This window comes from Cervus canadensis, chromosome 3, assembly GCF_019320065.1.
Source record: "Cervus canadensis isolate Bull #8, Minnesota chromosome 3, ASM1932006v1, whole genome shotgun sequence".
Taxonomy (NCBI): Eukaryota; Metazoa; Chordata; class Mammalia; order Artiodactyla; family Cervidae; genus Cervus; species Cervus canadensis.
In genome coordinates, this window is record NC_057388.1 from 114,440,163 (window position 1) to 114,466,283 (window position 26,121).

Here is a 26,121-nt window from a genome sequence, read left to right on the forward strand (position 1 = left end):
AAATAATACTGGGACATAACAACTTGTTTCTCTATTATTTTATGTACTCCTCGATAAGAGTCTTTTCTGTGAGCACGCTTGACCCCAAATAAAACCCTAACGCTGAAATTTTACTTGTACATGCATAGGGATTATGTCATCCTTTCTTGATCATTGGAATGAACGTGTGTGGTGATGGACAGTTTGTGCTGTTTCCCTCAGGTATCGCCATCAGGGAGTCGGCAAAGGTGGTGGACCAAGCCCAGAGGAGGGTACTGAGGGGAGTTGACGACCTGGACTTCTTCATAGGGGACGAAGCCATAGATAAACCCACATACGCCACCAAGGTAAACCCCTCTGTGAGTGCACAGACGCCATCAGGGTAAACCCTCTGTAAGGGCACTGCCGGGAAAGGGCAGCAGGACAGGCGATGCGAAGGGGTGCTGTGTGTGCAGATGGTCCTCGTGAGTGGCGGAGTGCATTTCACTCTTCTGTTGGAAAAGAGGGTTTTGTTGTTGGTTTGACTTGGGTGGTTTTGATGTGGGCGAGCAGGTGAACTCACACAGCCCCAGGATGCAGAACTGACTCGGGATGCTGGACTACGTAGGAAGCAAGGTCTGCCCCCATGGGATATTGCAGGTTGACTAAATAACTGGCCCGACGTGGAGAGCTGTAGATTGATCAGTTGAAAAAGAAGCACTAAAATTATTTACCCAGACATTTGTTCTAAAAAACCCCTACAAACTCCACAGATCAAATGGTGTGGTGGGGTTAGCTGTACTTTCCCATCTGTTGCCTATCACGTTGTTAAGATGATTCTTTGTGCTTAGAAATGGCTGGAGTAGTACCTCTATGTTCATCGCAGCACTGTTTATAATAGCCAGGACATGGAAGCAACCTAGATGCCCATCAGCAGACGAATGGATAAGGAAGCTGTGGTACATACACACTATGGAATATTACTCAGCCATTAAAAAGAATACATTTGAATCAGTTCTAATGAGATGGATGAAACTGGAGCCCATTACACAGAGTGAAGTAAGCCAGAAAGATAAAGACCAATACAGTATATTAATGCATATATATGGAATTTAAAAAGATGGTTACGATAACCCTATATGCAAAACAGAAAAAGAGACACAGATGTACAGAACAGACTTTTAGACTGCGGGAGAAGGCGAGGGTGGGATGTTCAGAGAGAACAGCATTGAAACAAGTATACTATCAAGGGTGGAACAGATCACCAGCCCAGGTTGGATGCATGAGACAAGTGCTCAGGGCTGGTGCACTGGGAAGACCCAGAGGGATCGGGTGGAGAGGGAGGCAGGAGGGGGGATCGGGATGGGGAATACATGTAAATCCATGGCTGATTCATGTCAGTGTATGGCAAAAACCACTACAATATTGTAAAGTAATTAGCCTCCAACTAATAAAAATAAATGGAAAAGAAATGGCTGGAGTAGAATATAAACAATGAGCTAATATAATCTTTCCAGTAAAATGCTTGTCACTTCTTTATGTAAATTAACACTCTCTCCATGCAAAGGCCCTATGTTCTCTAACAACTGGGTCTCTTCCATCTCTCCTGGGCCAGTGCCGTTGTTAAACTGTTGCTCTTACTACTATGAACTGGATCTTGACGTGGTTTGGTTTCTCTTGCTTTAGTGGCCAATAAGACATGGAATAATTGAAGACTGGGATCTGATGGAAAGGTTCATGGAACAAGTGATTTTTAAATATCTTCGAGCTGAACCTGAGGATCATTATTTTTTAATGGTGAGTGACTGGAACTAAGAGGAATATGTCCCTGTAAATTCCAAGTTGCTTAGATTTTAAATCCAAGTTTCATTCTTCCCTGGGGAGCTTTAAATTCCTGCTGAAGCTGTTTGTATGAATCAGGGTACTTTTTGGGTAAATGACAGAAGGGTCAGCAAAAATGTCTAGAACCAAAAGGGGCTTATTGTCTCACAAAATGGGAAGGCCAGATCGAGGCCGCTCCAGGGCCGGTTATTTCAGCAGCTCAGAGACGGGAGGCGACGGCCGGCCTAAGGCAGTAGTTTGGCCTCTCCTGTTGGTTCCCCTCAGGCCGGGACGGCGGCCCAAGTTCCTGAACCACCTCTTGGTGTGTTGGCTTTCAGACGTAGAAGTGCTTCCTAAGAATGGAGAATCCCTTCCCAGAAACCTTCCATCCATGCCTAACCTGGTCCCTTGTAAGGGGAGTGCAGTGACCTTCACAGGTGTGGGTTAGCCAAGATTCTCCCTGGGGCTGATGAGGGGACCACATCAGATCACCTGGCCCCGGGAGGGCAGGTACGTAAATGGACCTCCAGTGGCACCGAAAATGGAAATGGGGGAGGAATGGATTTGGGTGGGAAGCCAGCTGTGTACTCAGATGTCCTTCTGAAGTAAGTGTACGACTATGATTTTGCTTCTTATATGGGAGGAAACTGAGTCAAGATGTTACTTTACCAGGATTTAAATCTTACTCTAAAATAAAATCAAGCCGAGTTATGGGCCCTGATAGTGTGGTACTTAATTGATCTTGTTCAAACAAGATAAAACATGACAGAGAAATGAAAAGAAATCTCTCGTTCTGGAATCTTTCCCAGTTGTTCTCCTCAACATCACATGTCCCCTTCCATGAAATGTTCTTTTTAAGTTAAAATTAATTGCACATAGAAAACACGTGCTTTATGGAGAGCAATTGCATGCAACATAAGTTGCACATTAAAACCTACATAATTTAGCTTTGGATTTTTTCCATACAAGTACATTGTCAAACGGTCCCTGGTCTAATTATATAGTTCTCGCTAATGTTAAATATGGAGTGTTCTTTAGAGTTATCTGGCTTAAAATACATTAACTACAAAGACTATTACGGTAGTTGATGGAGTCTGTATATTTAATATCTGTTAGAGCAAGTCCTTGAAGGCGCTCTGATCTTTTTTTCTGGCTATGTCACACAACTGGGAATTGTCGAGGGTGAGTAGCGTGTTTTACTGGCCATGTGTGTTTTCTCTCCTGTGCATCTTCAGTGGTTTATGTAAAAGAATTGGAGCCAGGAAGCTGACGGTGTGTCTGAGTGGCTTTATCTTTACAGCCAGAGCAAACTGCAGATTCCCACCTGCCACATTTGGCGTTTCCCCTCCTCTTGCACATCACGTAACTGCCTACCTGCTGGACAGGACGTTAGGGGAGGTGCCGCCCAGGAGCTTCCTTCTGTCTGCCCCAGCTTCCCTGCCAGAGGTCCCTTCTCCCTCCACTCAGGGGATGCCTGCTGTCAGCCTGTGGGGCAGATGCACACCGCTAGGACACAGCCCGCAGGAAACGTTTCCTACAAGAAATTTTTTTTCTGCTTGAGCCTGCATTAGCCTGGGAAGTGCTAGTGGTAAAGAACCCGCCCGCCAGCAAGGAGACATAGGACATGCAAGGTCGATCCCAGAGTCAGGAAGATCCCCTGGAGAAGAAAACGGCAACCTGGCAACCCACTCCAGTATTCTTGCCTGGGAAATGCCACGGACAGAGGAGCCTGGTGGGCTACGGTCCATGGGGTCACAAAGAGTCACGACTGAGCACGCACACACGCACAAGATAAACCATGTTCTTGGAAGAAATGGGAGGTGTTTCATATGAATGTGGAAAAGTTCATTGGCCAAAAATGAATGTTCAAAAATAATCCAGTTTATTAAAGGTCAGAAAATACTGTGTTCCGCGTATTGTGCTTTGAACTTTCCAGATCAGTTCGTTGCACAGTGTGACCGAGGAGGTAACGAGAAGGTACATGTCTTTCAGGTTTATGCCCCCGTCCTCTCCGTTAATGGGGAAGTTCCAGGGGGTGAAGCTGGTGTAGAGAGATGTATGGTCAAATCTGAAAGTCAGCTGAAGACATTTACGAAACTGTGGCATCAGATGAGGGCTTCTTGGGATAAGAGAAACCAATGGGGTTAAGTTAAAGGTCCTCAGTCACCCCCCAAGTTGTTCTTTCTGGCTGCGGTGACCAGATGCCTGGACAGCGTGAGAATGAGCTCATCACGGCTTGTTTTTCAAAACGTTTCAGAGACTCAGCTCCTATCGGTCATGTGGATTGAGCAGACAGCAAATGGGAGTCCTGCCCTTTTTTCCCAACACTGATTTGCCCACAGCTCAAAACAGAGTCGCGTGTGTTAGAACCTTGGGGTACTCTTGAGTAGGAATTGAGTTATCACGTTAGAGTGATTTGCAGACTTTTTGAATATGCGTCAAGGAGGAGGAGCACGCAGCATGAATGCCCGTGAAGCAGGAGCAGCAGGAAAGACGGACATGCCAGCTCAGAGAACCGCCCTTCCTTTGTGTTTTTCTCCCCTGGGGGGCCTCAGTGGCCCAGGTGATGCCTGCCCCCGTGGGTAAAGGCGTGTCTCTACTCAGTCCTGACTGCTGATCTCTCCCTGAGACACCTCACAGGCATACCCAGAAGTGATGCTGTACCAGCTCCCCAGCGTCCCTCACGCTGCCCGTGACCGTGTGTGTCCTGACCCTCCGTGGTGGTTCCCTTCCGGACTCTTCAGAGTGATGCGGACCCACTCTGTCCAGCGTGGTGGTCACCGGCCAGAGCGGAGGTGGACGGCCCCGGGTTCGCGCGGTCCCACCCCGACCACGTGCTTTCAACCTTCCAGCGCCTTGTCCTCTCCTCTCCTGTTCTCCCTGCCTTGAGGATTTATACTTTTAAAAAGGTTTCTTCACTGCAGTTACAGAGAGTCTTGGGGGTGGAGCAGTATTAGGCCCATGTCTTCAGTTTGCTGTCTTCATCCAGAAATGTGGATTGGTTTTATGGTACTGATTAATTCATTCATTTTGAATTAATGCCAGATGATGTGTCACCATTATCAATGAATAAAAATGTGTGTGTAACTTGTGTTCATGTGACATTTTAATCATGTTTCAGTATTAAAAAAATAAGAATTTGATATCTCCAGTTTAGATCTCATAATAAATAATGGTTTGGGAAAGCTTCATTTAGATTGGTGTCCTAAAAGGAACAGTTACAAGTGGTAAACATAAAGGAAATGGAAGATTGAGAAAAAATGGACTTATGATTATTGTTCTCAGAACCCATGAGAATTTGCCCTTAATAATGCTGAATTTAACTTGGGAACCAGGAGAACCTAATTATATTGAAAACATTCCCTTAAATAGAAGTATACAGATTTTAAGGTAAATTCTTCCCAGATGGTGAATTGTTTGGTAGCAAGTAATTAGTGTAAAATGCAGTGGTTAAGCAAGTTAAGGGTTCTGTTTTTCTTCAATACATTTGTAGTAAGCAAGGCAGCTTCCTTGTGTCATTAGAGATCTGTTTAGCACGTGGTTTCCATTCGAAGGTTACTTTATGATCACAGATTGACTGCTGCAGCTCCAGTCATCACCTCTGCATTCCAGGAAGGTGTTAAGAGCAGCAGAAGGGATTCTACTACTTGAGTCTCCCTTCGCCTTGTAAGGAGCTCTCCTAGAAGCCACATCCACCAGCTTTAGCTTCTTGTTGGCCAGAACTTACTCACTTAGCCATCCCTGTCCAGAAAGAAGTCTGGGAAATGCTTTTCTTCTGGGCCCATGATTGATCAGTGGTCCATCATTAAAGCAGAAGGGAGACTAGGTGCTGGGTAGTGAACTCACAGTGCCTGCCGTAATGATGTGACATGAAGACAGTGGCAAGACAAGATCCCATTCAGCGTCTTAACACTCTGGCCAGGTGTGGAGAGGTCGCCTGTGCTGGGAGCCAGCAGGCCACTTCCCCGGCTTTGCTCGCCGCCCAGCCTCTGTGAGCCTTTTTTTTGTCTGGATAAATACATCAGACAGCTGTACTGGGTGTTTCTGTGCAACTTTGCACACAAGCTGTAACCCCAGATTTCACAACACTTGTAAAGATTTTTTAGTATAGGACTATAAGTGTGAATTAGAAAATTTGGAAAGATATCTGGGACTTTTCACACCCCTATGCCATTAACATACATTTTAATATTTAGCATATCTTCATTTAATCTTTTCACTGTGTTTTTATATGTTTTTGCATCAATATTGTGTTTTCCATCCCTCTCTCCCCCTGAGGGGAGAGGTTTTCGTAATCCTCATTTCAGTGGCTATATAATCCTCTATCCAGTGAATATTTCCTGTCTGTTTAGCACTTCCACTATTTTTAGATGCTTACTTTTGCTTCCAATTTCTTGGTTTTATAAGAAGTAATATGAAGTAATCTTTGCATAGTTTTTTCTATATTTAGAACACTTTTTATGTTAAAAATACAAAAGTTATATATTAATATGATTTTGGGGTCCAGAAGTATTAATAATTTTGAATCTTTAGTGTACCATTTCATACTGAAATCTTCAGTGTACAAGAAACCACATTATTTGAACTCTTGTCAGAATTGGGTTAATATTTTTGACTATTTGACATTACTTTCCACTTTTAATCACTTGGACCTTCAACCTTTTTTCGTATGTTAGTTGTCCTTCCTCTTTTGTGAATTGCCTGTGCATGTCCTGTGTTGTGTTTTTACATATCCATGTTCTATTACTTTTCCTATTGCTGTGATTTCTGTGAATTTTTTTTTTTAACCTAAAAGTTTTTTTTTTAATGTGTTAGTCACTCAGTCGCATCCAACTCTTTGTGACCCCATGTACCAGCCTACCAGGCTCCTCCATCCATGCGATTCTCCAGGCAAGAGAATACCAGAGTAGGTAGCCATTCCCTTCTCCAGGGATCTGCCCAACCCAGGGATTGAACCCGGGTCTCCTGTACTGCAGGAGATTCTTTACTGTCCGAGCCACCAGGGAAGAAAGATTTTGGCATCTGGTCCTATTACTTCATGATGACTAAATGGGGAAAAAGTGGAAACAGTTAATAGATTTTATTTCTTGGGTTCCACAGTCACTGTGGACAGTGACTGTAGCCATGAAATTAAAAGATGCTTGCTCCTTGGAAGAAAAGCTATGACAAACCTAGAGAGCATATTAAAAAGCAGAGACATCATTTTGCTGACAAAGGTCCATCTAATCAAAGCTATGGTTTTTCCAGTAGTCGTGTACAGATGTGAGAGGGGGAACATAAAGAAGGCTGAACACTGAAGAGTTGCTGCTTCTGAACTGTGGTGCTGGAGAAGACTTTTGAGAGTCTCTTGATATGCAAGGAGATCCAACCAGTCCATCCTAAAGGAAATCAACCCTGGTTATTCATTGGAAGGACTAATGCTGAAGCTGAAGCTTTAATACTTTGGGCACCTGATGCAGCTCATTGGAAAAGACTGATGCTGGGAAAGATTGAAGGCAGGAGGAGAAGGGGATGACAGAGGATGAGATGGTTGGATGGCATCACTGACTCAGTGGACATGAGTTAGAGTAAGCTCCAGGAGTTGGTGATGGACAGGGAGGCTTGACTTGCTGCAGTGCATGGAATCACAAAGATTTGGATATGACTGATAGACTGAACAACAAAAGTTTCTTTTGTGGTAAAGTGTACATCCTGTAAAATTTACCATTTTAACCATTTGAACGTCCAGTTTGGTGAATGGAATACATTGACATGGTTGTGCAGCTGTTACCACCATCCACCTCCAGGACTTGTTCATCTTCCGGACTGGCACTCTGACCCCGCTAAAGAATAACTCCCCCTTTTCCCTCGCCTGCTCCCCCCAATCCTACTTTGTGTCTCTGTGACTGCAGCTGTTCCAGGCCCTCATACAAGCAGACTTGAACAGTATTTGTCCTTTCATGACTGGCTTGTTTCACTTAGTATAATGTCTTCAGGGTTCAGCCACATTGTAGTCTATCAGAATTTCCATCCTTTTTAGGGCTGATTGATAAGTATTCTGTTGTATGTATGTACCACATTTTGTTTATGCTGTGGACTCTTCAGCTGTATAATAGGTAGCCACCTTTTGTTAAGAGCACATACTTATTTTTATCATTTTTTTCCCCTTTGCACACTAGGTTTTTGAACATCTATGCCTGTGAATTTTTATGTAGTGAGCCTATTCCCCTTTGATGTTGACACGTAGTTTTCATCCGTCTGGGATTTGGTTGGAGCACCGGTTGACACTGAACTCAAACCCAGGAAGAATCCAGGGGCCTGGCTTCATCTGTTTTCTTGCTGAGAACGTCTTCTATAGGCTCAGTTTTTGCTTCAAACCAAACAGGCAGCTCTTGGCCGGGAGATGAGAAACACTCCCTGTTAGCACGCACACCTTTCATGCTGTTTTTGTCTTCTCTTGATCCTTTTTCCCCCTCTACTTAGTTTAAATGCTTTGTTTATAAAGTGTACTTACTAAGGTGCTTGCATTCCTCTTCAAGGTGAGAAGAGATTTTGTAGATCTCTGTAGTTAATACATATAATTTCTTCTGCTATAAGTTATGTTATTGATAGTATAGCTGACATTTACCCAGCACCTGCTATGTGCCCTGCCCCTCCCCCATGTATTTACCCAGTTATTTAACCCCACCAACAACCGTGTTTTTCACGTTGATAGGAAGTACTTTAAGGAGATATTTGGTAGCCAGTACAGTTGAAACCTGCAGCTATTACTCATGTGCTTTAAATGAAAGGAATCTAAAATAGTAGTCATAACACTGTGCTAACTATGTGCTGGGTTTTTTTTTTTTTTTTTTTTTTTAAGGGAGTAACAGGTTTAATCTCAACACCTTGAGGTTGGCACGTTAAAATAAGTTGCATGTTGTTGGGTGACTTTTAAATCCCTTATTTACAGTCTGCTTTTGATGACTCTATTATTTCTTCCTTAAGATTGCGTTCTCTCTCTCATCCGGGGAATATATTGATTCTAATTGCAGTAATTAAAACTTGTTGAACTAAAGCCCCCCGTCGACAGCCAGGCTGACTTGTTTGGAGAGAGAGCACACAGCACGGAGTCAGAAGGTGCAGGGGACGTCCGGTCCGCGGGGTCTCCTCGGCTCAGTGCTGCCTCCCGGGTTTGCATCCCGAGAGGGCGCATTCCCGAGAGGGGGGCGTTCCCGAGAGGGCGCGTTCCCGAGAGGGGGCGCGTGGCGAGAGGGGGCGTTCCCGAGAGGGCGCCTTCCGAGAGGGCGCGTTCCCAGAGGGCGCGTTCCCGAGAGGGCGCGTTCCCGAGAGGGCGCGTTCCCAGAGGGCGCGTTCCCGAGAGGGCGCGTTCCCGAGAGGGCGCGTTCCCGAGAGGGGTGTTCCCGAGAGGGCGCGTTCCCGAGAGGACCCCGCCTTTCCTGGGTCTTAACCAGAGAGCGTGGCGTGCAGGCCTGGGAACTGCGCAGGAGCTTGTTTTGTACCGTGGTAACGAGAGACACACGCTGCTGTACACCTCGGTTTTTTTATTTTATTTTAAACCCAGCGATGAAAAGCACCGTGTGAAACGTACCTCTCTAACCGTATGTAAGTGTTTGGTTTAGTCCAGCGGTGTTTCCTGTGTTCAGCTTGTGCTGTGACAGGTCTCTGGAACGTTCCCATCTCACAGTCTGACACTCTGCCCTTCAGGCAGCTCCCGTTCCTCTCCACCACACACCTTGGTTTATTTTTTTTGAAGTTGTTGACACAGAAGAACACCCAGGAGTGTTCATTTAACAGCTTATTCGAGAGTGTTTCGTATCAGCACCTGTAGAGCCCATCCTTTAACTGCTGCGGAAGGCTGTGTTTACGGACGTGGTGTCAGTTGTTACATCAGTTCCCAGTGATGGGCATTTAGGTTTTTTATGATCTTACAAACAGTGCCTCTCTGAGGCACTTTTTGTTTTTTGCCCGGACAGGGTAACGTGCTTTTGTTTCGTGGTCTCAGCCAAGAGGCCGTGTTCCTGGCAGGCGTGTTCCTCACTGCGACTTGCTGATGCTTTCGGTAACAATGTCTCACACATGCCAGGTGCTGCCCCGGTTTAGACTCCTGTGAGGTCACGCTAATTGTGCATAGAGAGAGGAAGTCACTTTGCAAACTTAGGGACATCGAAGGCGCCGGTGGACCTCGGAGCTCTCCTCTTAGCCCGGCTGGTGTGGCCTTGGCGCAGCCGTTTTGCTGCCCACTGTGGTTCCTGGTTTTGATGGGTTTTGTTTGTGTACTCATGTTTGAAAACTCAGGTTTGATTTTTCTCTCTGATTTCTATTGGGTGAGTTCTTCCCGATAATTCAATAATTTTAAAAAATTGTTTTAGTTACTTTTATTTGTATAGTTTAAAATATTTTGAAAGACTTCAAAAAGTAAGTATTTTGTTAGACTTCAGAAAGTTTTTAAAAAATCTTTACAGATTACTTCCATATTCTGTTCCTCCAGCTCCCTCTGTTAACATCTTTTGTAACCGCAGTGTAATTATCAAAACTAGAAAATCAACATTGATGTGATGCTGCTAACTCATCCACAATCCAGATTTGGACTTTTCTGGTATTTCCCTTTTTTTGTCCCAAGACTCAGTATTTAAAACTTTTTAAATGTAGCTATACTCTTGCATATTTACTTGTATTTGTAGGGTGACTGGGTTGTTACATTTCCACATTTTCTTCCCTCCTCTTCCTTTCCTCTGTCACCTGCCTTGGACTGATTGTTACTAAACACTGGGCTTCCCCGGTGGCTCAGAGGGTAAAGAACTGCCTGCAGTACAGGAGACTGGGGTTCGATCCCTGGGTCAGGAAGATCCCCTGGAGAAGGGAACAGCACCCCGCTCCAGTATTCCTGCCTGGAGAATTCCGCAAATGGAGGAGCCTGGCTGTAGTTCATGAGGTTGTAAGGAGTTAGACACGACTGAGGAGCACTTCCAGTAAACATTCTAATATTTACATCTATAACGTTATGTATACTAATGTATGTGATACTCTATCAGTAAAACAATTATTTTTTGATTCCGTGATGCAAGGGTATCAATGTCTTTTTATTCTTTCCTCCTTTCCATGTATACCTCTCAACTCAATAGTGGTTCTGCTGTTTTAATTTACAGTGTTTACATTCTGTTCTATAGCTATGAGAAAAATCTTTATTTCTACATCTTAAATGGATTAATTGCTCACTGTGAGTCATTGGCTGTACTTTCTGCATTTTTATTGTTTGGCTAAAGCTTATCTCCTAATAGTTAATCAGGCAAGCTTCATAGGAATGAGATTCTCCCAGGTTCTTATATATTTAAAAGTGAAAGTCGCTCAGTGGTGTCCGACTCTTTGTGACCCCATGGACTATACAGTCCATGGAATTCTCCAGGCCCGAATACTGGAACCTTTCCCTTCTCCAGGGGATCTTCCCAACCAGGGAATCCTGGTTAGGGATCCCGATTGCAGGCAGATTCTTTACCAGCTGAGCCACCAGGGAAGATTTGTTTTTGCAACACCATTGGCTGGCAGTGTGGCCACACCTTCCTGCCCTGAAGGCCCTGTAAGTGACCCAGTGGTGCACACGAGTCTGTGCCGATGGCCGAGACTGGCGGTACTTTGCCTGCTTTAAGGGTGTTTTGGTGTGCTCGAACATTTGTTGTTGTTCAGTCGCTCAGTCGGGTCTGACTCTTTGCAACCCTGTGGGCTGCAGCTCGCCAGGCTTCCCTGTCCTTCACTGTCTCCTGGAGTTTGCTTAAACTCGTCCATAGAGTCGGTGATGCCATCCAATCACCTCATCCTCTGTCACCCTCTTCTCCTGCCCTCAGTCTTTCCCAGCATCAGGGTCTTTTCCAGTGAGATGGCTCTTGTCATCAGGTGGCCAAAGTATCTGGAGCTATTTCTCCGCTCTTCCCCAGTATCATATTGGATACCTTTTGACCTGGGGGGGTCCATCTTCTGATGCCCTATCTTTTTGCCTTTTCATACTATTCATGAGGTTCTCCTGGCAGGAATACTGGAGTAGGTTGCCATTTTCTCTTCCAATGAACCACGTTTTGTCAGAACTCTCCACCGTGACCCATCCATCTTGGATCGCCCTGCAGGGCATGGCTCATCCCTTCATTGAGTTATGCAAGCCCCTTCGCCATGACAGATCTATGATCCATGAAGGGGCTGCTCAGACTCAGCATGATAAAATCCCACCGTGTTCTCTCAGAGTTCTGGAGGCTTTAGGTCCGAAGTCAAGGCGCCATCAGGGTTGGTGTCTGTCGAGACCTCTCTTCTTGCTGACCTCTGCGTGTCCTCCACGGTCTTCCCTCTGTGCAGGCGCGAAAGAGAGCTCTCTGCTGTCCTCCTTCTCTTGCAAGGACATTGATCCTGTGGAATTAGGGCTCCCCATGACCTCACGTAGCCCCGTTTCCTCCCTAGAGGCTTCGTTTCCAGATGCACTCACATGAGGGTTGAGGCTTCAGCGTAGGAATTCTGGGAGACACAGCTCCGTCTATAACAAAGGGTAATGTGGAATTTTTTGCCTAAAGGACCAGAGAATTTTTATTTATTTATTTTTTCTTTGTTTTTTTTTGCAGCCTAAATATATGATGTATATCCGTATTTATTGACATGGAAAAGTGTTCACAACATACTGCTGAATGACAAAAAGCAGGTTTATTTATTCTTTTTCTCTTTCTGTAATCCTGTTTTCTTCCTCCTCTTTGATAGTGGTGGTTATTTTAAAACAGATACTTGAATTTTCTGAAATGTCTTTACCATGATTTTCACCTGCTTAGTTTTTTTCTGGGTAAATGTTTTTTGGTCTTTCGTTCGTTTTTCCTGTTGCTTCTCTGTCTTCCCTCCCTTTCTCTTGCGGTGTTTGTATGCGGCCTTTGGCTGGTCTCTTTGAGTTCTTTCCTCATCCTGGAATGAGGGGAGTTCTTCTGGGCCGCTGTGCGTGTGAGTTTGGGCCGGGCACGGGTGAAGCGGGTCTGGGCGGAGCTGCTTCTGCGTGGGCCTTTCTGCTCACCACCGATGGCAGAGCTGCCTCATCTGACCCTGTGGCCTGTGCTGTCAGGGCGGCTGGGGCTCGGGGAGGGGGGCTTCTCCGCTCTTCTCTGCTCAGACTGGGCTTGTTCCACGCGGGGGCGCCCTGCTTCGGCTCTTCTCTGGAGACCCGCGTGGCTGGCCTGCGATCTGGAGTCAGCGGTCCCCCGCTTCTTGGTGTCCTCTCTTGTCTCGGGATGGGGGGTGTTACTGCCCTTCGCAACTCGCCGCAGGTCTCCTCAGCTTCAGGGTGTGTGGGTGCTGCCTTATCGAAGGTAGTTTGCTTTTCTGTGTCTGGTTCTTGCTTTGGGGGTGGCTAGTAAGAGCAGGAGTGTTTAGAGAGGTCTTTGCTCTGCTGTGTCAAAGCTCCTAGGCCAACCTGTAAGACTGTTTCTTAAAGTGCAGATTTCTTTAGCGTACCCGCTGGGTGCGCCCTACCTGTGAAATTAGGAAAAGGTTATCATGCTTTTAGGGTAACTTTTTTACGATTCTGTTGTAGTGACATGAAGTTTCAGTGAACGCTACATATAGTGAATGTTTTCTTACAGACAGAACCGCCACTGAATACACCAGAAAACCGAGAGTATCTCGCGGAAATTATGTTTGAATCATTCAACGTCCCAGGACTCTACATTGCGGTTCAGGTAGGAGCAGAGAGGTTTTTATGATTCTCAGGTGTCCGCGGCTGTCTCGGAGTGGAGGTGGTCCTGAAGGCCCCTGTTGTCAGAGTGCCGCGCGTTCTTCCTTTTCTGCACCCTCCACACACACGCGCGCCCACATATACAAACCGACAGACTGAAACACACACATACAAACACACACACGGTGTTTGGGTTTGAACTCAAACACTGTGCGACCATGTTCTGTGATCTGTGTTTTTATTGCTGGTATGGAGTTGTCCAGCTTTTGCCTTTTCACATACATTAGCATCTCAGGTATTCTTTGTGTGACAAACTCGAGACAATGGTTCTTTTTTGGCTTCCTCCACTTCTGATCATAAAAAGGAAAAGATGCTCTAGAATCTGCTGAAAAACAAAACAAGGGCCTCTAGAGGGCCCCCCTTTGGGATTTGGGCTCCATGAGCTTGCAGAAGCTAATTGTTCGTAATGTGGGGTTTTTGTTGGTTTTGGTTGTTGTTATTTATCTGCCACTCTTATATAAAGAAACTGACTGAGATTTTGGGGAATAAATTTTTAAAAAGTGTCTCCCAAAATATTTTCTGCATACTCTCGTTCTTCACTTCTAAGAAAAAGGAGGAGGAGTTACATGGAAAATTAATCTGGGAGATAGCACATGCCATGGCCTCTGGTGGTTCTCACCAGCTTTTCTTTGCAAGACTCTGGTTTATTTTGTGGAAAGCTTGACTCCTCAGGTGATGCCTACAGAATTTGCATGTTAGTCCCCCATGGGATGGGTTTGAATTCTGGGGGGAAGATGGAGGGTGGGGAAGGGAAGGAGTTACTCAGGCTTGTTGAGTAAGAGAAGGCTTGACTGAACCTGAGAACCCTTGGGTCCTTGGGAAGCGTCTCCCCGAGGCTCACGGCCTCCGTGTCTCCCGTGCAGGCAGTGCTGGCCCTGGCCGCCTCATGGACATCGCGACAGGTGGGCGAACGCACGTTAACGGGGATCGTCATCGACAGCGGGGATGGGGTCACCCACGCCATCCCAGTGGTAAGCGGCATATTCAGGGCTTTGCTCTGCGGGCCTCACCCGATCTGAGGTGAGGGAAAAGACGGAGGGAAAACACCCTTCTGGAGTTAAGACACCACTTTAGAAGACATGGCTGTACTCAGCAAAGGTAACAGGAGTTTTAAACCCAGGACTGAGAAAGAAGACGACGCCCAGTGTCTGGTGCTGGCGGTTTGAGATCTGCAGTGGGGGGGTTCCTTCACTCAGAATGTCAGCAGTGGTTTGGGGTCTCCTGGGCTCCGTGTGATCCTGGGGTACATCACCAGGGGGTCTTCCTGGCTCACGTTCTGAGCTGTCCGCTTGGGTATCAGTAGCTCAGGATGACCTCTTTGCTCTGTGACAAGAGGTGGGTAGCTTGACCCAGCTCTTGCTTTAGAGGAATCGCTTCTTGCTTCTTATTTAAGAGCCAAGAAAGGGAGATTCCCTGGTGGTTCAGATGGTAAAGAACCTGCCTGCAATGCAGGAGACCGAGGTTTGATCCCTGGGTTGGAAAGATTCCCTGGAGAATGGAACGGCATCACACTCCAGTATTTTTGCTTGCAGAATCCCACGGACAGAGGAAATACAGTCCATAGAGTTGCAGAGTTGGGCATGACTGATTTTCACTTTCAAGGGATGATTGTTCGTTTTGGCCTGCAGAATACCCTGCAATGTTATTTTTTGGTTTTAGATTTCATAGTATTAGAGAAGTGATTTCTTAATTCAGGCTTCAAGAGACAGTATCTGTTTTTTCTTTCCATCCAGCGGATTAAGTTAACTATTTGAAAGTGAAAGTCACTTAGTCGTGTCCAACTCTGTGACCCCATTGACTATACGGTCCATAGAATTCTCCAGGCCAGAATACTGGAGTGGGTATCTGTTCCCTTCTCCAAGGGGGATCTTGCCAACCCAGGGATTGAACCCAGGTCTCCCGCATTGCAGGCAATTCTTTACCAGCTGAACCACCAGGGAAGCAAATTATTTGAAGTTTGCTTTTTTAAAGATGAATCGAAGCTGCCTGCAGGGGGCGCACCGTGGACAGTCAGACCCCCTCTGATTCCTCATCTTCCTCCTCCAGACTCAGATTCAACCCTGTTACTAGTTATCAATGGTTACTGCAAGTGTGTTTTCTGCATATATGGGGGTGTGTGTCTGTGTAATGCAAACTGGGTGGTGGTGGTTGTTTCTTAAAGCAATTCATTTAATTGAAAAAATAGTCACCACTTTATTTCAGGCAGTCGAGGAGTGATGTACTGACATGCTGAGGCTTTAATTCCTGGAAGGCCAGTGTTCACTGCAGGGGAAAGTTCCTGTGTCCACAGTCAGGAGGATAAAGCCACATTCCTCCCGCCTGCCCCCCTGCCAGCGTGCCGCCCGCCCCGGGGGGTGAGAGACGGGGCAGAGCCTTCTCTGTGCCGGCGGAGCGCCCTCCGCTGGGCCCTGAGCCCTCCCCGCTCTTGAGGGCCGTGCCCAGCGTTGGAGGCCCTCGAGTTACCGCTGAGGGCTGGCCTCCACGCTGAGGTCGTGCCCTCAGAGACAGGGCAGACCTGGGTCTGGGCGGTGCCCTGCTCTTTGCCTCCCTCTTGCATCTGGTTGAGGAGAAGAAAAGAAAAATTCTACGTGGTGTTCAGGCCCACAGGGAAAGCTGCTGTTCAGCTTTTTATCTGTTTCTTAGTTCCATTATTTTCCTGATTATAAAAATGACATTTGTTGAACAAAATCAGGACAAAATAGAGAAGAAAATAAAAAGACCTGTAATACCCACCCAGAGGACTGCATTATGCTTTTGGTTATATATCTTTTCTAAGCTCTTAAATACGTGTGTACATATTTTAAGCGGAATTAGAGTATTCTGTGTCTGAAATTGTATTCTGATTGTACAGTGTAATCCTAAATTTATATTTTGCGTATTGGTTTATCCCTAGTATATGGTTAAATATTCTGTGAAAAAAATAGTCACTACATAATAGTCCATCCTCTGGGTATAGCATCACTCATTTATTTTCCTGTTGTTGGTTTGTGGGGTGTTTTAATATATTTAATGCTGTGATGAAGCTGATTGAACACTGGTTGAATTCAGTTTAGAAGGTGTTATATATAAAGCATAGATGGTAAAGAATCCACTGCAGTGCGGGAGACCTGGGTTTGATCCCTATGTCAGGAAGATCCCCTGGAGAAGGGAATAGCAACCCACTCCAGTATTCTTGCCTGGAGAATTCTGTGGACAGAGGAGCCTGGCTGGTTACAAAGACTGGGTGACTAACGCAAGGCACAGAATATAAAAATTGTGAGTGGTTTGTGTCAGAGAGAGCTCATATTCTTATGAGTGTTTATGTTGATCTTTTATTTTTTTAATAATTGGTTTATATTTTTTGTCTCGATCTTAAAATATTTAATAAATGGCTTGGACTTTTTGGAAAGGCCACAGCTTCTCTGCTAGACGGAGTTACATCAGAAGGAACCCCAAGAGGAATTATTGGGGTTGGTGTATGTACGAGCTTAGAAAGATATATAACCAAAAGCATAATGCAGGGACTTGTTCCTGCAACTTAACTGGTGATGGGGTCTGTGCTTACAGTTGTTAGGACTGACACGCCGTAACATGGAGCCACCTCTGTCCGCTCTGTCTCAGGGGCATGTGGCCCAGGAGACAGGGCTTCATGGGAGACTGTGAGGGTCCCTTCTTCACTCGAGGAAGCTGGGGTTGGGCTTCTTGCTGACCGTCAGCTCCTGGAGCGAGCTGGAGGTGCCCAGCCTGGCTTGTGTGGCGGCTGTGCCCGCAGGGCAGTGGGTGGGGGCGCCGGGCTGCAGCTCCCTGCTGGCACCGGCGGAGGACAGCCCAGCCCCTTCCAGCATGGTCCCCGCGGCAGAGCGCTCAGGAGACTGACCAGGCATCCCCGAGCAGTGCCGCTCACTGCACAGCGGAGGGGATCGCTTACTGGGAGCTTACTACCTGCCCAGGACAGGGCTGGGTGCTGGACTCGCCCATGAAGGCTGCACCACCAACATCAGCCCCATCTGCCCCACAGAACGGATGAAGGCGCCGCGGCTGAAACGTGTTGCCAGCATCCACGGTCCCTCAGCCCACACCAGTGGAACCGGACTGAGTCCAGGTTGTTGGAACCTGCGTCCTGCCCGCTAACCAGCTTGCTGACTTTTCTCTACAGGTCCATTTCTAGTTGCTGTAACAGTTATGAATAAAACCTTTTCCTTTTCGTTAGAGGAACAAAAGGAGGATTCATCCGTTGTTCTGACAGGCAGCCGTACTTTCTGGAAATGACTGTTTTACAGGGTTTTCTCTTCACATTCTTGATGAAAACGTCAGGTTCTGCTAAGGGAACCGCGCTTGCTTCCAGGCCTGAGCGAGCCCTCCGCAGTAGAGTGCGGCCGCAGGAAACGCCATGGTGTCCGGCGGGGCGGGGCTGGGGCAGGGCTGACTCAGCGCCAGGAGCCCGCGCCTCCTGGGCTCACTTACAGGCCTCCCCTCCTCTCCTTCCCCAGGCAGAAGGCTACGTGATTGGGAGCTGCATCAAGCACATCCCCATCGCAGGGCGGGATATCACCTATTTCATCCAGCAGCTGCTGCGGGAGCGGGAGGCGGGGATCCCCCCGGAGCAGTCGCTGGAGACCGCCAAAGCCATCAAGGTAGAGACAGCTGGGGGCAGGCCGGTCTGGGGGTGAGAGAAATGGTGTTTGGAGGCTTCCCTTGCTGCCACCGCCTCTGCCCCCAGCTTGGCTTCATTGTCCTTCCTGCTCCCTCCCTGAGAACGTGGGTCTCCATCCGTTTATGCTTGCGGGGGTTCCCGCTGTTAATGAGAGCAGCTTGGTGGCCGGGGTTGAGCACCGGCCCCAGTCCAGCATCATTTCAAGGAGCCTAATTAAGTTAGAACTTCAGTTAGCTGGGCGTGTCTGCCTCCCCTCCCTCCAAGTTCATCTCTAGCTTCGGGAGCAGCAGCAGCAGTGATGTCAGGGGTTTGGTGAAGTCAGCCAGTGTTCAGACGCATTTCCAGCACCTGCAGATTGTGGTTCTGAGCCCTGTGAATTCCAGCGCAGAGTAATGCTGTTCCAGGATGGGGTCATTGATCAGATCCCCTGCCCCGCCCCCTGTCGTTTCTAGACTGTAATGACCGTGCTGGAAAGGTTAGAGGGTTTTAAGATCAAATCAGTAAGATGAGAAGAAAAACGTCTTACCAGTCCTTTCTAAAAGTGCCCGCTTGACCCGGCCCATCAGTCTGGTCTTTGTGTTTCTCTGTATGTAGCAGCTGACAGACCCTTTTTAAAGGAGCTTTCTTTTCAGGTTGAAAATCAGGACAGATTACTGAAGATCAGGACACATCACTGTTTTTCACTTTAGCCAAAATGCAAGAGAGTCTTCATAACACAAGGGTGATTATTATATAGATGAAGAGCAGGGGTTTCGTTTGTTTAAGGAGAAGCATTTAAGTGTGGGGGTGACAGGGGGCCTTGGGCGTCCCCCCTTCTCATAGAGCACACAGTGCCTGAACCTCAGGGGCTTTAGCCTCCCCCGCCTGCCCCCCATTAAACACCCAGTGAGGGGCTTGAAGGAAAGGGACCATGGGGCACTCCCTCGATTCCCCGCCCTCGGTGAGCACAGGTGTTCTGGGGCTGGGGCTCCTGCGAGGAGGGGCCCCCGCTGCCCTGGGTGTCCAGGATGGGAGCTTCCAGGGAGGGGGTGCCTCAGAGCCAAGCTTGCAGCCCCGGCCCAACCCCAGATCTGCCCTCTCCCCCTGGGAATGTCACGGGAGTGTCCTTTTAGACTAAAACCTCCCCCATTTGCCCTCCCTTCCTTGCCTTTCTTTTGGTCCCCTCCCCGCCCCTTCTGACTGGCCCTCGGGGTGGACGTGGGGGAGCGGAGCCCTGAGCGGTGACTGAGGGGCTGCTTTCCAGGTCCCCGTGGCAGCCTTTCCTTTGTCGCGGGCTCTCTGGGGCCCGGTGCTGACTCCGAACCTGGATCTGGTGCGTTCAGGCCGCTCAGCGTGTGGCTCAGCTCTGAGGTGGTGGGGAGAGAGACCCCTGTCCCTCCAGCCAGCTGCCCGGCCTGCGGTTAGTCCTCCCCTCACTCCCCTGAGACCAGGGCGGGGGCGTCCTGGAAAGGTGGTGGAGCCCCTGCACCCCACAGGGGTGGTCTCTGCAGGCCTGACTAGTGGGCCCGGCATTCACGGTCCTGGCAGCCCACGTTGCCCACAGGAAGCTTATTTCAGGATCTGGTACCCAAGAGCCACCTGCTGCTCTGCTGAGGTCAGCTCTCAGGACAGGTGATGGACTAGAGATCCCCAGGGGGGCATCACGAGATGCCACGTCTCAGGCTGGTGCTGGGGTGAAAACCAGGAGCGGGTTCTCAGGCCGCAGTGCACGGCCGCTCCGTCCTGCCTGTTGGCCTCTTCTGTCCGTGGTGCCTGGCACCTTACACCGTGCCCTGTCATCTGCTTATTCGTCACGGCCATTGCTTACGCTCCTGACTCTCCGCTGGGGTGTGCGCTCCAGCGGGCAGGGGGTGTGTGTGTTTTGTCGTGAGTCCTGCGTGTCCGTGTCGTGGAGCTGGTGGCCGTGCCGTGTCAGACTGCACAGCAGGTTCACGACCCGTGGGCAGCCGTGTCTGGCATGGGGTGGAGTCGGCTGCGTTCTGCGTGGGGCTGCAGCGCGGGTTTGCTGGTCCCGGTGGACAGCCGCGAGTGCCCGGGCAGGCGCCGCGTGGGGCCACGAGGAATGAGGAGACCGGAGGTGGAGACAGAATGCTTAGTGCATGCCGTCAGACAGTACTTCAGCTGATGAGCAGCAGAATATGGCAGGGGAAGGCTGAGATTAATAGCCGAGCTGCAAAGCAAGCAGGTTCACTCACAGTCCAGAGCGAAGTCATGAGAAGCCTGTGAGGCTTGACCGTGTCCGCACTGGAGTTGTGATGAGCGGGCAGGACTGGTTTTGGGATGTCCAGGGCTGGAGGTTACTGGGTCTTGGTCAGAGGCAGGCTCTGGTGACTTCTGTGTGTGTGTATCTGCAGGAGAAATACTGCTACATCTGCCCTGACATAGTCAAGGAGTTCGCCAAGTACGACGTGGATCCTCGGAAGTGGATCAAACAGTACACGGGGATCAACGCCATCAACCAGAAGAAGTTCGTCATAGATGTCGGCTACGAAAGGTTCCTGGGCCCTGAGATTTTCTTTCACCCGGAGGTAAAGCTGCGGGCTTTGTGAGAGTGACGTCCGCCGTGTGTGGTGGAGCGATGCTGCCCCCTGGTGTACGTGGGCAGCAGTCCTCGGGCCGCCTTCCCGTGAGGCCCGCTGGGCGCCCGCCGTAGGCCCTGCAGATGTTACAGCGCCCTGTGTGATCACCTGCTTGACTGTTGCCCTCTTTAGACCCGGCTTTCTGTTAAAAAAACAGCTAATGAGTGATTAGGAAGCCGCTTTGAGAGCAGTAGAGGATAATGGAAATGGAGTTGCTCTCGTAGTGACTGGAGAACTAGTTAATCCTGGCAGACCATCAGTTGGGCGCAGGAGGGCACGTGACCTTCCCATTCTTTGTGACGGCCCGTCCCAACTCCAGTTCTGAGCCCTGGACGGTGGGTCCTGCCCTGTTTCCTGCTGCAAGTTAGAGCTCCTGTCTGAGCAGCACCTTTCCGTCAGTTATTCGGGCTTTAGGAAGTACAGGCCTCACCGTGTTAACTATGGTCACAGAGAGTTATTACTCTTACAGATAAAGTAATGAAGAGACAACATTTTAAGGTTTAAATAAAATAGGTTGTATTTGTATTTTGGTTTATTTTTCTAATTCAGTTTGCTTTTGCTAGGTAGGTTACACGCTGCTGCCTGTTTCCAGGTATGCGTGACCTTTTGTGCAGGGAGATGGCTCACAGTGTCGCCTCGCCACAGTCTAACACTCATTCGTGCCCTCTGATATTATAGATTTAACACAGACATAAAGCCAGCCATGACCAGTGGACAGCACCCGGCGAGCACCCGGATGTTACCTTCTTGAGTCCGTTAAAAGGTGTCCTTGATTTTTAAAGCATGGTTCAAATTTTTAAAATCAAATTCTTTTGCACTTTACCTTATTTGACTTACAGTACTGAACTGAAGACTGTTTACTCAGTGGCGTGACCGTCACCGTATTGTTTCATTTAAAAGCCGCCCCCCTGAACCGTCCCCCCTTGCACCCCCGCCAGGTTTCTGGCTCAGGTTTACAGTGTGGTCATTCATTGGCTGTGTTTTCTCTTGCATCCTAGCTAATTTTTACATGACATTAATACTCATAAGTGATACACTTGTTCTGTACTCACAGTGTTTCCATAACATCACACACACATGATTTATAGCCTCAGACAGCAGGATTCCTGGTGTGTCCTGACGCAGGGTTGGGCGCTATTGGCTCCCGTGTGATGTTTTCCCCTCACTGAGCCCACACATGTCGCCGGGACGTGTCACCATCACCCCATGCACACTCACTTGGGTTCGCTTGACATACTAACATTTGACGTGGTCATTCCAGCCTGAAGGCTTTAAAAGTTACAGTACATTCCGTATTTATTAAAGTCACTTAAAAAAAAATGATTGAGAGAAGTATGTAATGTTTCTTTTATATTTGTACAAAATGCAGTTTGCCAACCCGGATTTCATGGAGTCCATCTCGGAGGTGGTTGATGAAGTCATACAGAACTGCCCCATCGACGTTCGCCGTCCGCTGTATAAGGTATGAGCTGCCTGGGTTTCATCCCACAGTCTAAGGCCCAGCATTCTTAGAAGAATAGGTTCTTACCATCAGTGTGCAGACGTTCCTGTCTCACCCCGGTCTTGTAGGATCTGTTAAAGGCCAGCATACTGGTGAAATGTTCTTCTTGGAGTGGCTATGATGTAAATGTTTGGAAATAGGGCTCAGTTAACCGGAAGTCTTTAAGTCTTCTTGTATCTTTATTCTTATCTGGCCAGCTATATTTTAAATTGGACAGTTTTAACCCTGCATAGTGACCGAAAGATAAAGGCAGCCCTTCCCCCCCTGCTCTCCATGAATTCGCTGGTGTTGCTTCACGCATGTTTAGGTTTGCACCACATGCACTGTTGCCAGAAGGAAGTCAGATCCTGAATGAAGCATCAGGTGGAAAATACCCATGTAATAATGTTTCCAAAATTCTGTGTGACCAGGGAGTTTTGAAACCTGAGATGAGAAAAGGCTAGTCTGTGTAATTACAGCATAAAAGATGCTGCTGACATCTGGTTGTTGAGAGCAGGAAGTGGCGGTCAGCTGGCCCTCCCTCACCCGTGGCTGCCCTCTGCCGAGTCTTACCTCCTCAGCTCGGGGGGCTGAGCTTAGAGGGGACCGTCAGGCCCAGCAGTGAGGGCATACACAGTAGAATCCTGTGCAGTCTTCAAAAAGAATGAGGTGAGTCAATGTAAATTCAAATGAAGAGATGTTATAGTACATGTTAAGTGAAAAGGCAAATCGTAAAACTTATATATACTATTATTTGATTTTATTTAAAATGTAGTTTGTGTATGTTATATACATACATACATATATGTTTGAAAAGGTTTTGAATGATATATGCCAAACTCAAAGAAAATAAAATACCTTTGGGGTTTGGAGATGGATAAATTTTACTTTCTACTTTTTGTGTTTTAAAATTATTTGAAATTTTATAGTTAACATTTATTATTTTTATTATAGGAACATTTTCCTATGTAGACAACTTTTTATGGGTGAAAACAAATTATAATTTGGTTTTTATAGTTCAGTTCAGTTCACTCACTCAGTCATGTCCGACTATTTGTGACCCCATGGACTGCAGCACGCCAGGCTTCCCTGTCCATCACCCACTCCCAGAGCTTGCTCAAACTCATTTCCGTTAAGTCCAACCATCTCATTCTCTGTTGTCATAAGTGATACACCATAGTTCAAAAGCATCAATACTTCAGTGCTTAGCTTTCTCTATGGTCCAACTCTCACATCCATGCATGACTACTGGAAAAGCGATAGCTTTGACTAGATGGACCTTTGTCAGCAAAGTAATGTCTCTGCTTTTTAATATGCCATCTACGTTGGTCATAGCTTTTCTTCAAAAGAGCAAGCGTCTTTCAGTTTCATCACTGCAGTCACCATCTGCAGTGATCTTGGAGCCCAAGAAAATAAAGTCTCTGTTTCCACTGTTTCACCATCTATTTGCCATGAATTGATGGGACCAGATGCCATGGTCTTCTTTTTTAGAATGTTGAGTTTTAAGCCAGCTTTTTCACTCTCCACTTGCACTTTCATCAAGAGGCTCTTTAGTTCCTCTTCGCTTCTGCCATAAGGGTGATGTCATCTGCATATCTGAGGCTATTGATATTTCTCCCAGCAATCTTGATTCCAGCTTGTGCTTCATCCAGCCCAGCATTTCACATGATGTACTCTGCACAGAAGTTAAATAAGCAAGGTAACAATATACAGCCTTGACATACTCCTTTCCCAACTTGGAACCAGTCCACTGTTCCATGTCTAGTTTTAACTGTTGCTTCCTGACCTGCATACAGATTTCTCAGGAGGCAGAACAATTATACTAAAAAAATTCTCGCACTGTTAAGAAAGTTCTAGGACCCACAACAGATTTCACAACCTGGGGATTCGGCAAAGGGACTGAGACCCCTCAGGGAATTTGACTTTGGAGGCCAGTGGGATTTGATTTTTATTGTTACATGTGCTTAATTAAACATCTCTCCTCCAATCAAATGTGCAAGAAAGGGAAACTAGAGACAGAGGAGAATATTAAAGTTTAGTAAAATCCACGCTTTATTCTCTTTACTTCTTAAATCTCACCCGACATTAGCTGTGTCTTGTCCGTGAAAACATGGAGCAGTTGTGCTCTCTTTAGTCTCCATTTCATTGAAATGGAAACGAAACTTGTGCCAGTGGTTATGAAGGTTCATGATGGGGTGAGATTTTTCTATTAGACAGCTGAGTTCACTTTCAGTAGTAGTATAGGAAGTAGAGATGGCCTGGTAGCCTGAGCTCCTTCATAGAGGACGACCCTCAGCCCTAGAACTAGATGGACCTAGGTGAAATGGAGCAATTGGTCTTGGACTTGTAGTTATTATAAAATACTGGCTATATTCCCCGAGTTGTACAGTATATCTTTGTAGTTTATTTATTTTATGCAGAATAGCTTGTATCTCTTAATCCCCTACTCGTATCTGGCCTCTTCCCCCTGATCCTACTGGTAACCACTGATTGTTCTCCATGAAAAGTGAAAGTTGCTTAGTTGTGTCCGACTCTTTGAGACCCCATGCACTATTCATTCCATGGACTTTTCCAGGCCAGAATACTGGAGTGCGTAGCTGTTCTCTTCTCCAGGGGTGTCAGGGGGTGTTTGACAGGAGGATTCCTACGTGCTCTCTCTCATGAGTCCTTTGTCCCTCTTCAAGCGGAGCAGCACGCTGCTCCCAGGGACTGAGGCCATTGTGTGAGGCAGGCTTGGGTCTCCTTTGGTAAACATTCTCTTTACAACAAAACTGCTTAGTCTTGCTCCCCTTTCTGGAGATATGGATTGTCTCCTGACCTTGTGACTATTATTACCCCTTGTTCCCTTGGTAACGGTTGCTGTACGTTTGGTTTTCTGATCTCTATCATTGCTGAAAGAAGTTTCTTGTACCACAGCCTATATATACTGGTAGAAAAATCATTGAAGCACCTGTGCTCCATCAGAGCTTAGGTCCCCGTGTCTTTTTTGTTTCTCTTTCTCTCCTCTCTATCTCTCTCTGGCTGATTCTCTGGAGCATGGAGACCCGTTGTGCTCACTTTCCTGCCCGGGCTTCTAAGACCCTCTCGAGAAGGCACTTTGTGCCTTTACCCCTTCGAGGTGGTGCCTGGTGCCCTCGTGAGCGATGCAAGTCCTGTGTCAAGGGCTTTATTGGTCCTCTGCGTAAACCAGGGAATATCAGCCTCTTTCTCTCTTTTACTTTCTTATTGTCGACTCCGTACCACCAGGTTCCAGTCCATTAAAGGACCTCAACACAATGGGGATCTTCCCAACCCAGAGACTGAACCCAGGTCTCCCGCATTGCAAGAGGATTCTTTACCAGCTGAGCCACCAGGGAAGCAGATTGTTCTTTATAGCTGTGTCTTATTTCTTTTTTGTATGTTCATTCATTTCTTTTTTATATTCCATATATGTAATATCATACAGTATTTTTTTCTGCCTTATCCCTCTAGCCTAATGCCCTCCAGGTCCATCCATGTTGCTGCAAATGGCATTATTTCATTCATTTTATGTCTGAGTAACATTTCATTGTATATATGTACCACATCTTCTTTATCCATTCATCTGTTGATGGGCACTTAAGATTGCTTCCACATCTTGGCAATTATAAATAATGTTGTGAACATAGAGGTGCTTGTATCTTTTGAGTTAGTGTGGTTTTCAGGCTTCTCTATCCCTGAGACCCGTGGCCCCCACTGGCCACTGCTCTGCCTGTTGTCTCTGGAGGCTGTCACCCCGGGTTACAGGCTCTTGGGCGGGCAGCCTTTTTCTTCAGATTCACTCTGTACTTGTGGTCCCACTTCCTGTCATGAGCTCCTCCTCATGAGCGTGGACGTGAGCTTGCTATGGACAGAACCTTCCACTGTGACATCTGTGTTCATGAAATGCATGGATATACGG

At 47.3% G+C, this 26,121-nt stretch overlaps 1 protein-coding gene across 3 annotated transcripts in view; it reads left to right on the plus strand.

Moving 5' to 3' along the window:
* ACTR3B (actin related protein 3B) overlaps positions 1–26,121 on the plus strand; it is a 70,073-nt gene that overhangs the window by 31,867 nt on the left and 12,085 nt on the right. The window contains exons 3-9 of one of the 3 annotated variants that reach the window (XM_043464223.1): positions 202–326; positions 1,645–1,755; positions 13,359–13,454; positions 14,374–14,481; positions 17,980–18,123; positions 20,498–20,671; positions 22,092–22,184. In XM_043464223.1, coding sequence (XP_043320158.1) covers positions 202–326; positions 1,645–1,755; positions 13,359–13,454; positions 14,374–14,481; positions 17,980–18,123; positions 20,498–20,671; positions 22,092–22,184 — 851 coding nt within the window. Of the gene's footprint in view, positions 1–201; positions 327–1,644; positions 1,756–12,383; positions 12,437–13,358; positions 13,455–14,373; positions 14,482–17,979; positions 18,124–20,497; positions 20,672–22,091; positions 22,185–26,121 lie in introns of those variants that run through there. The other 2 variants (XM_043464225.1, XM_043464224.1) reach the window with 2 other exon arrangements.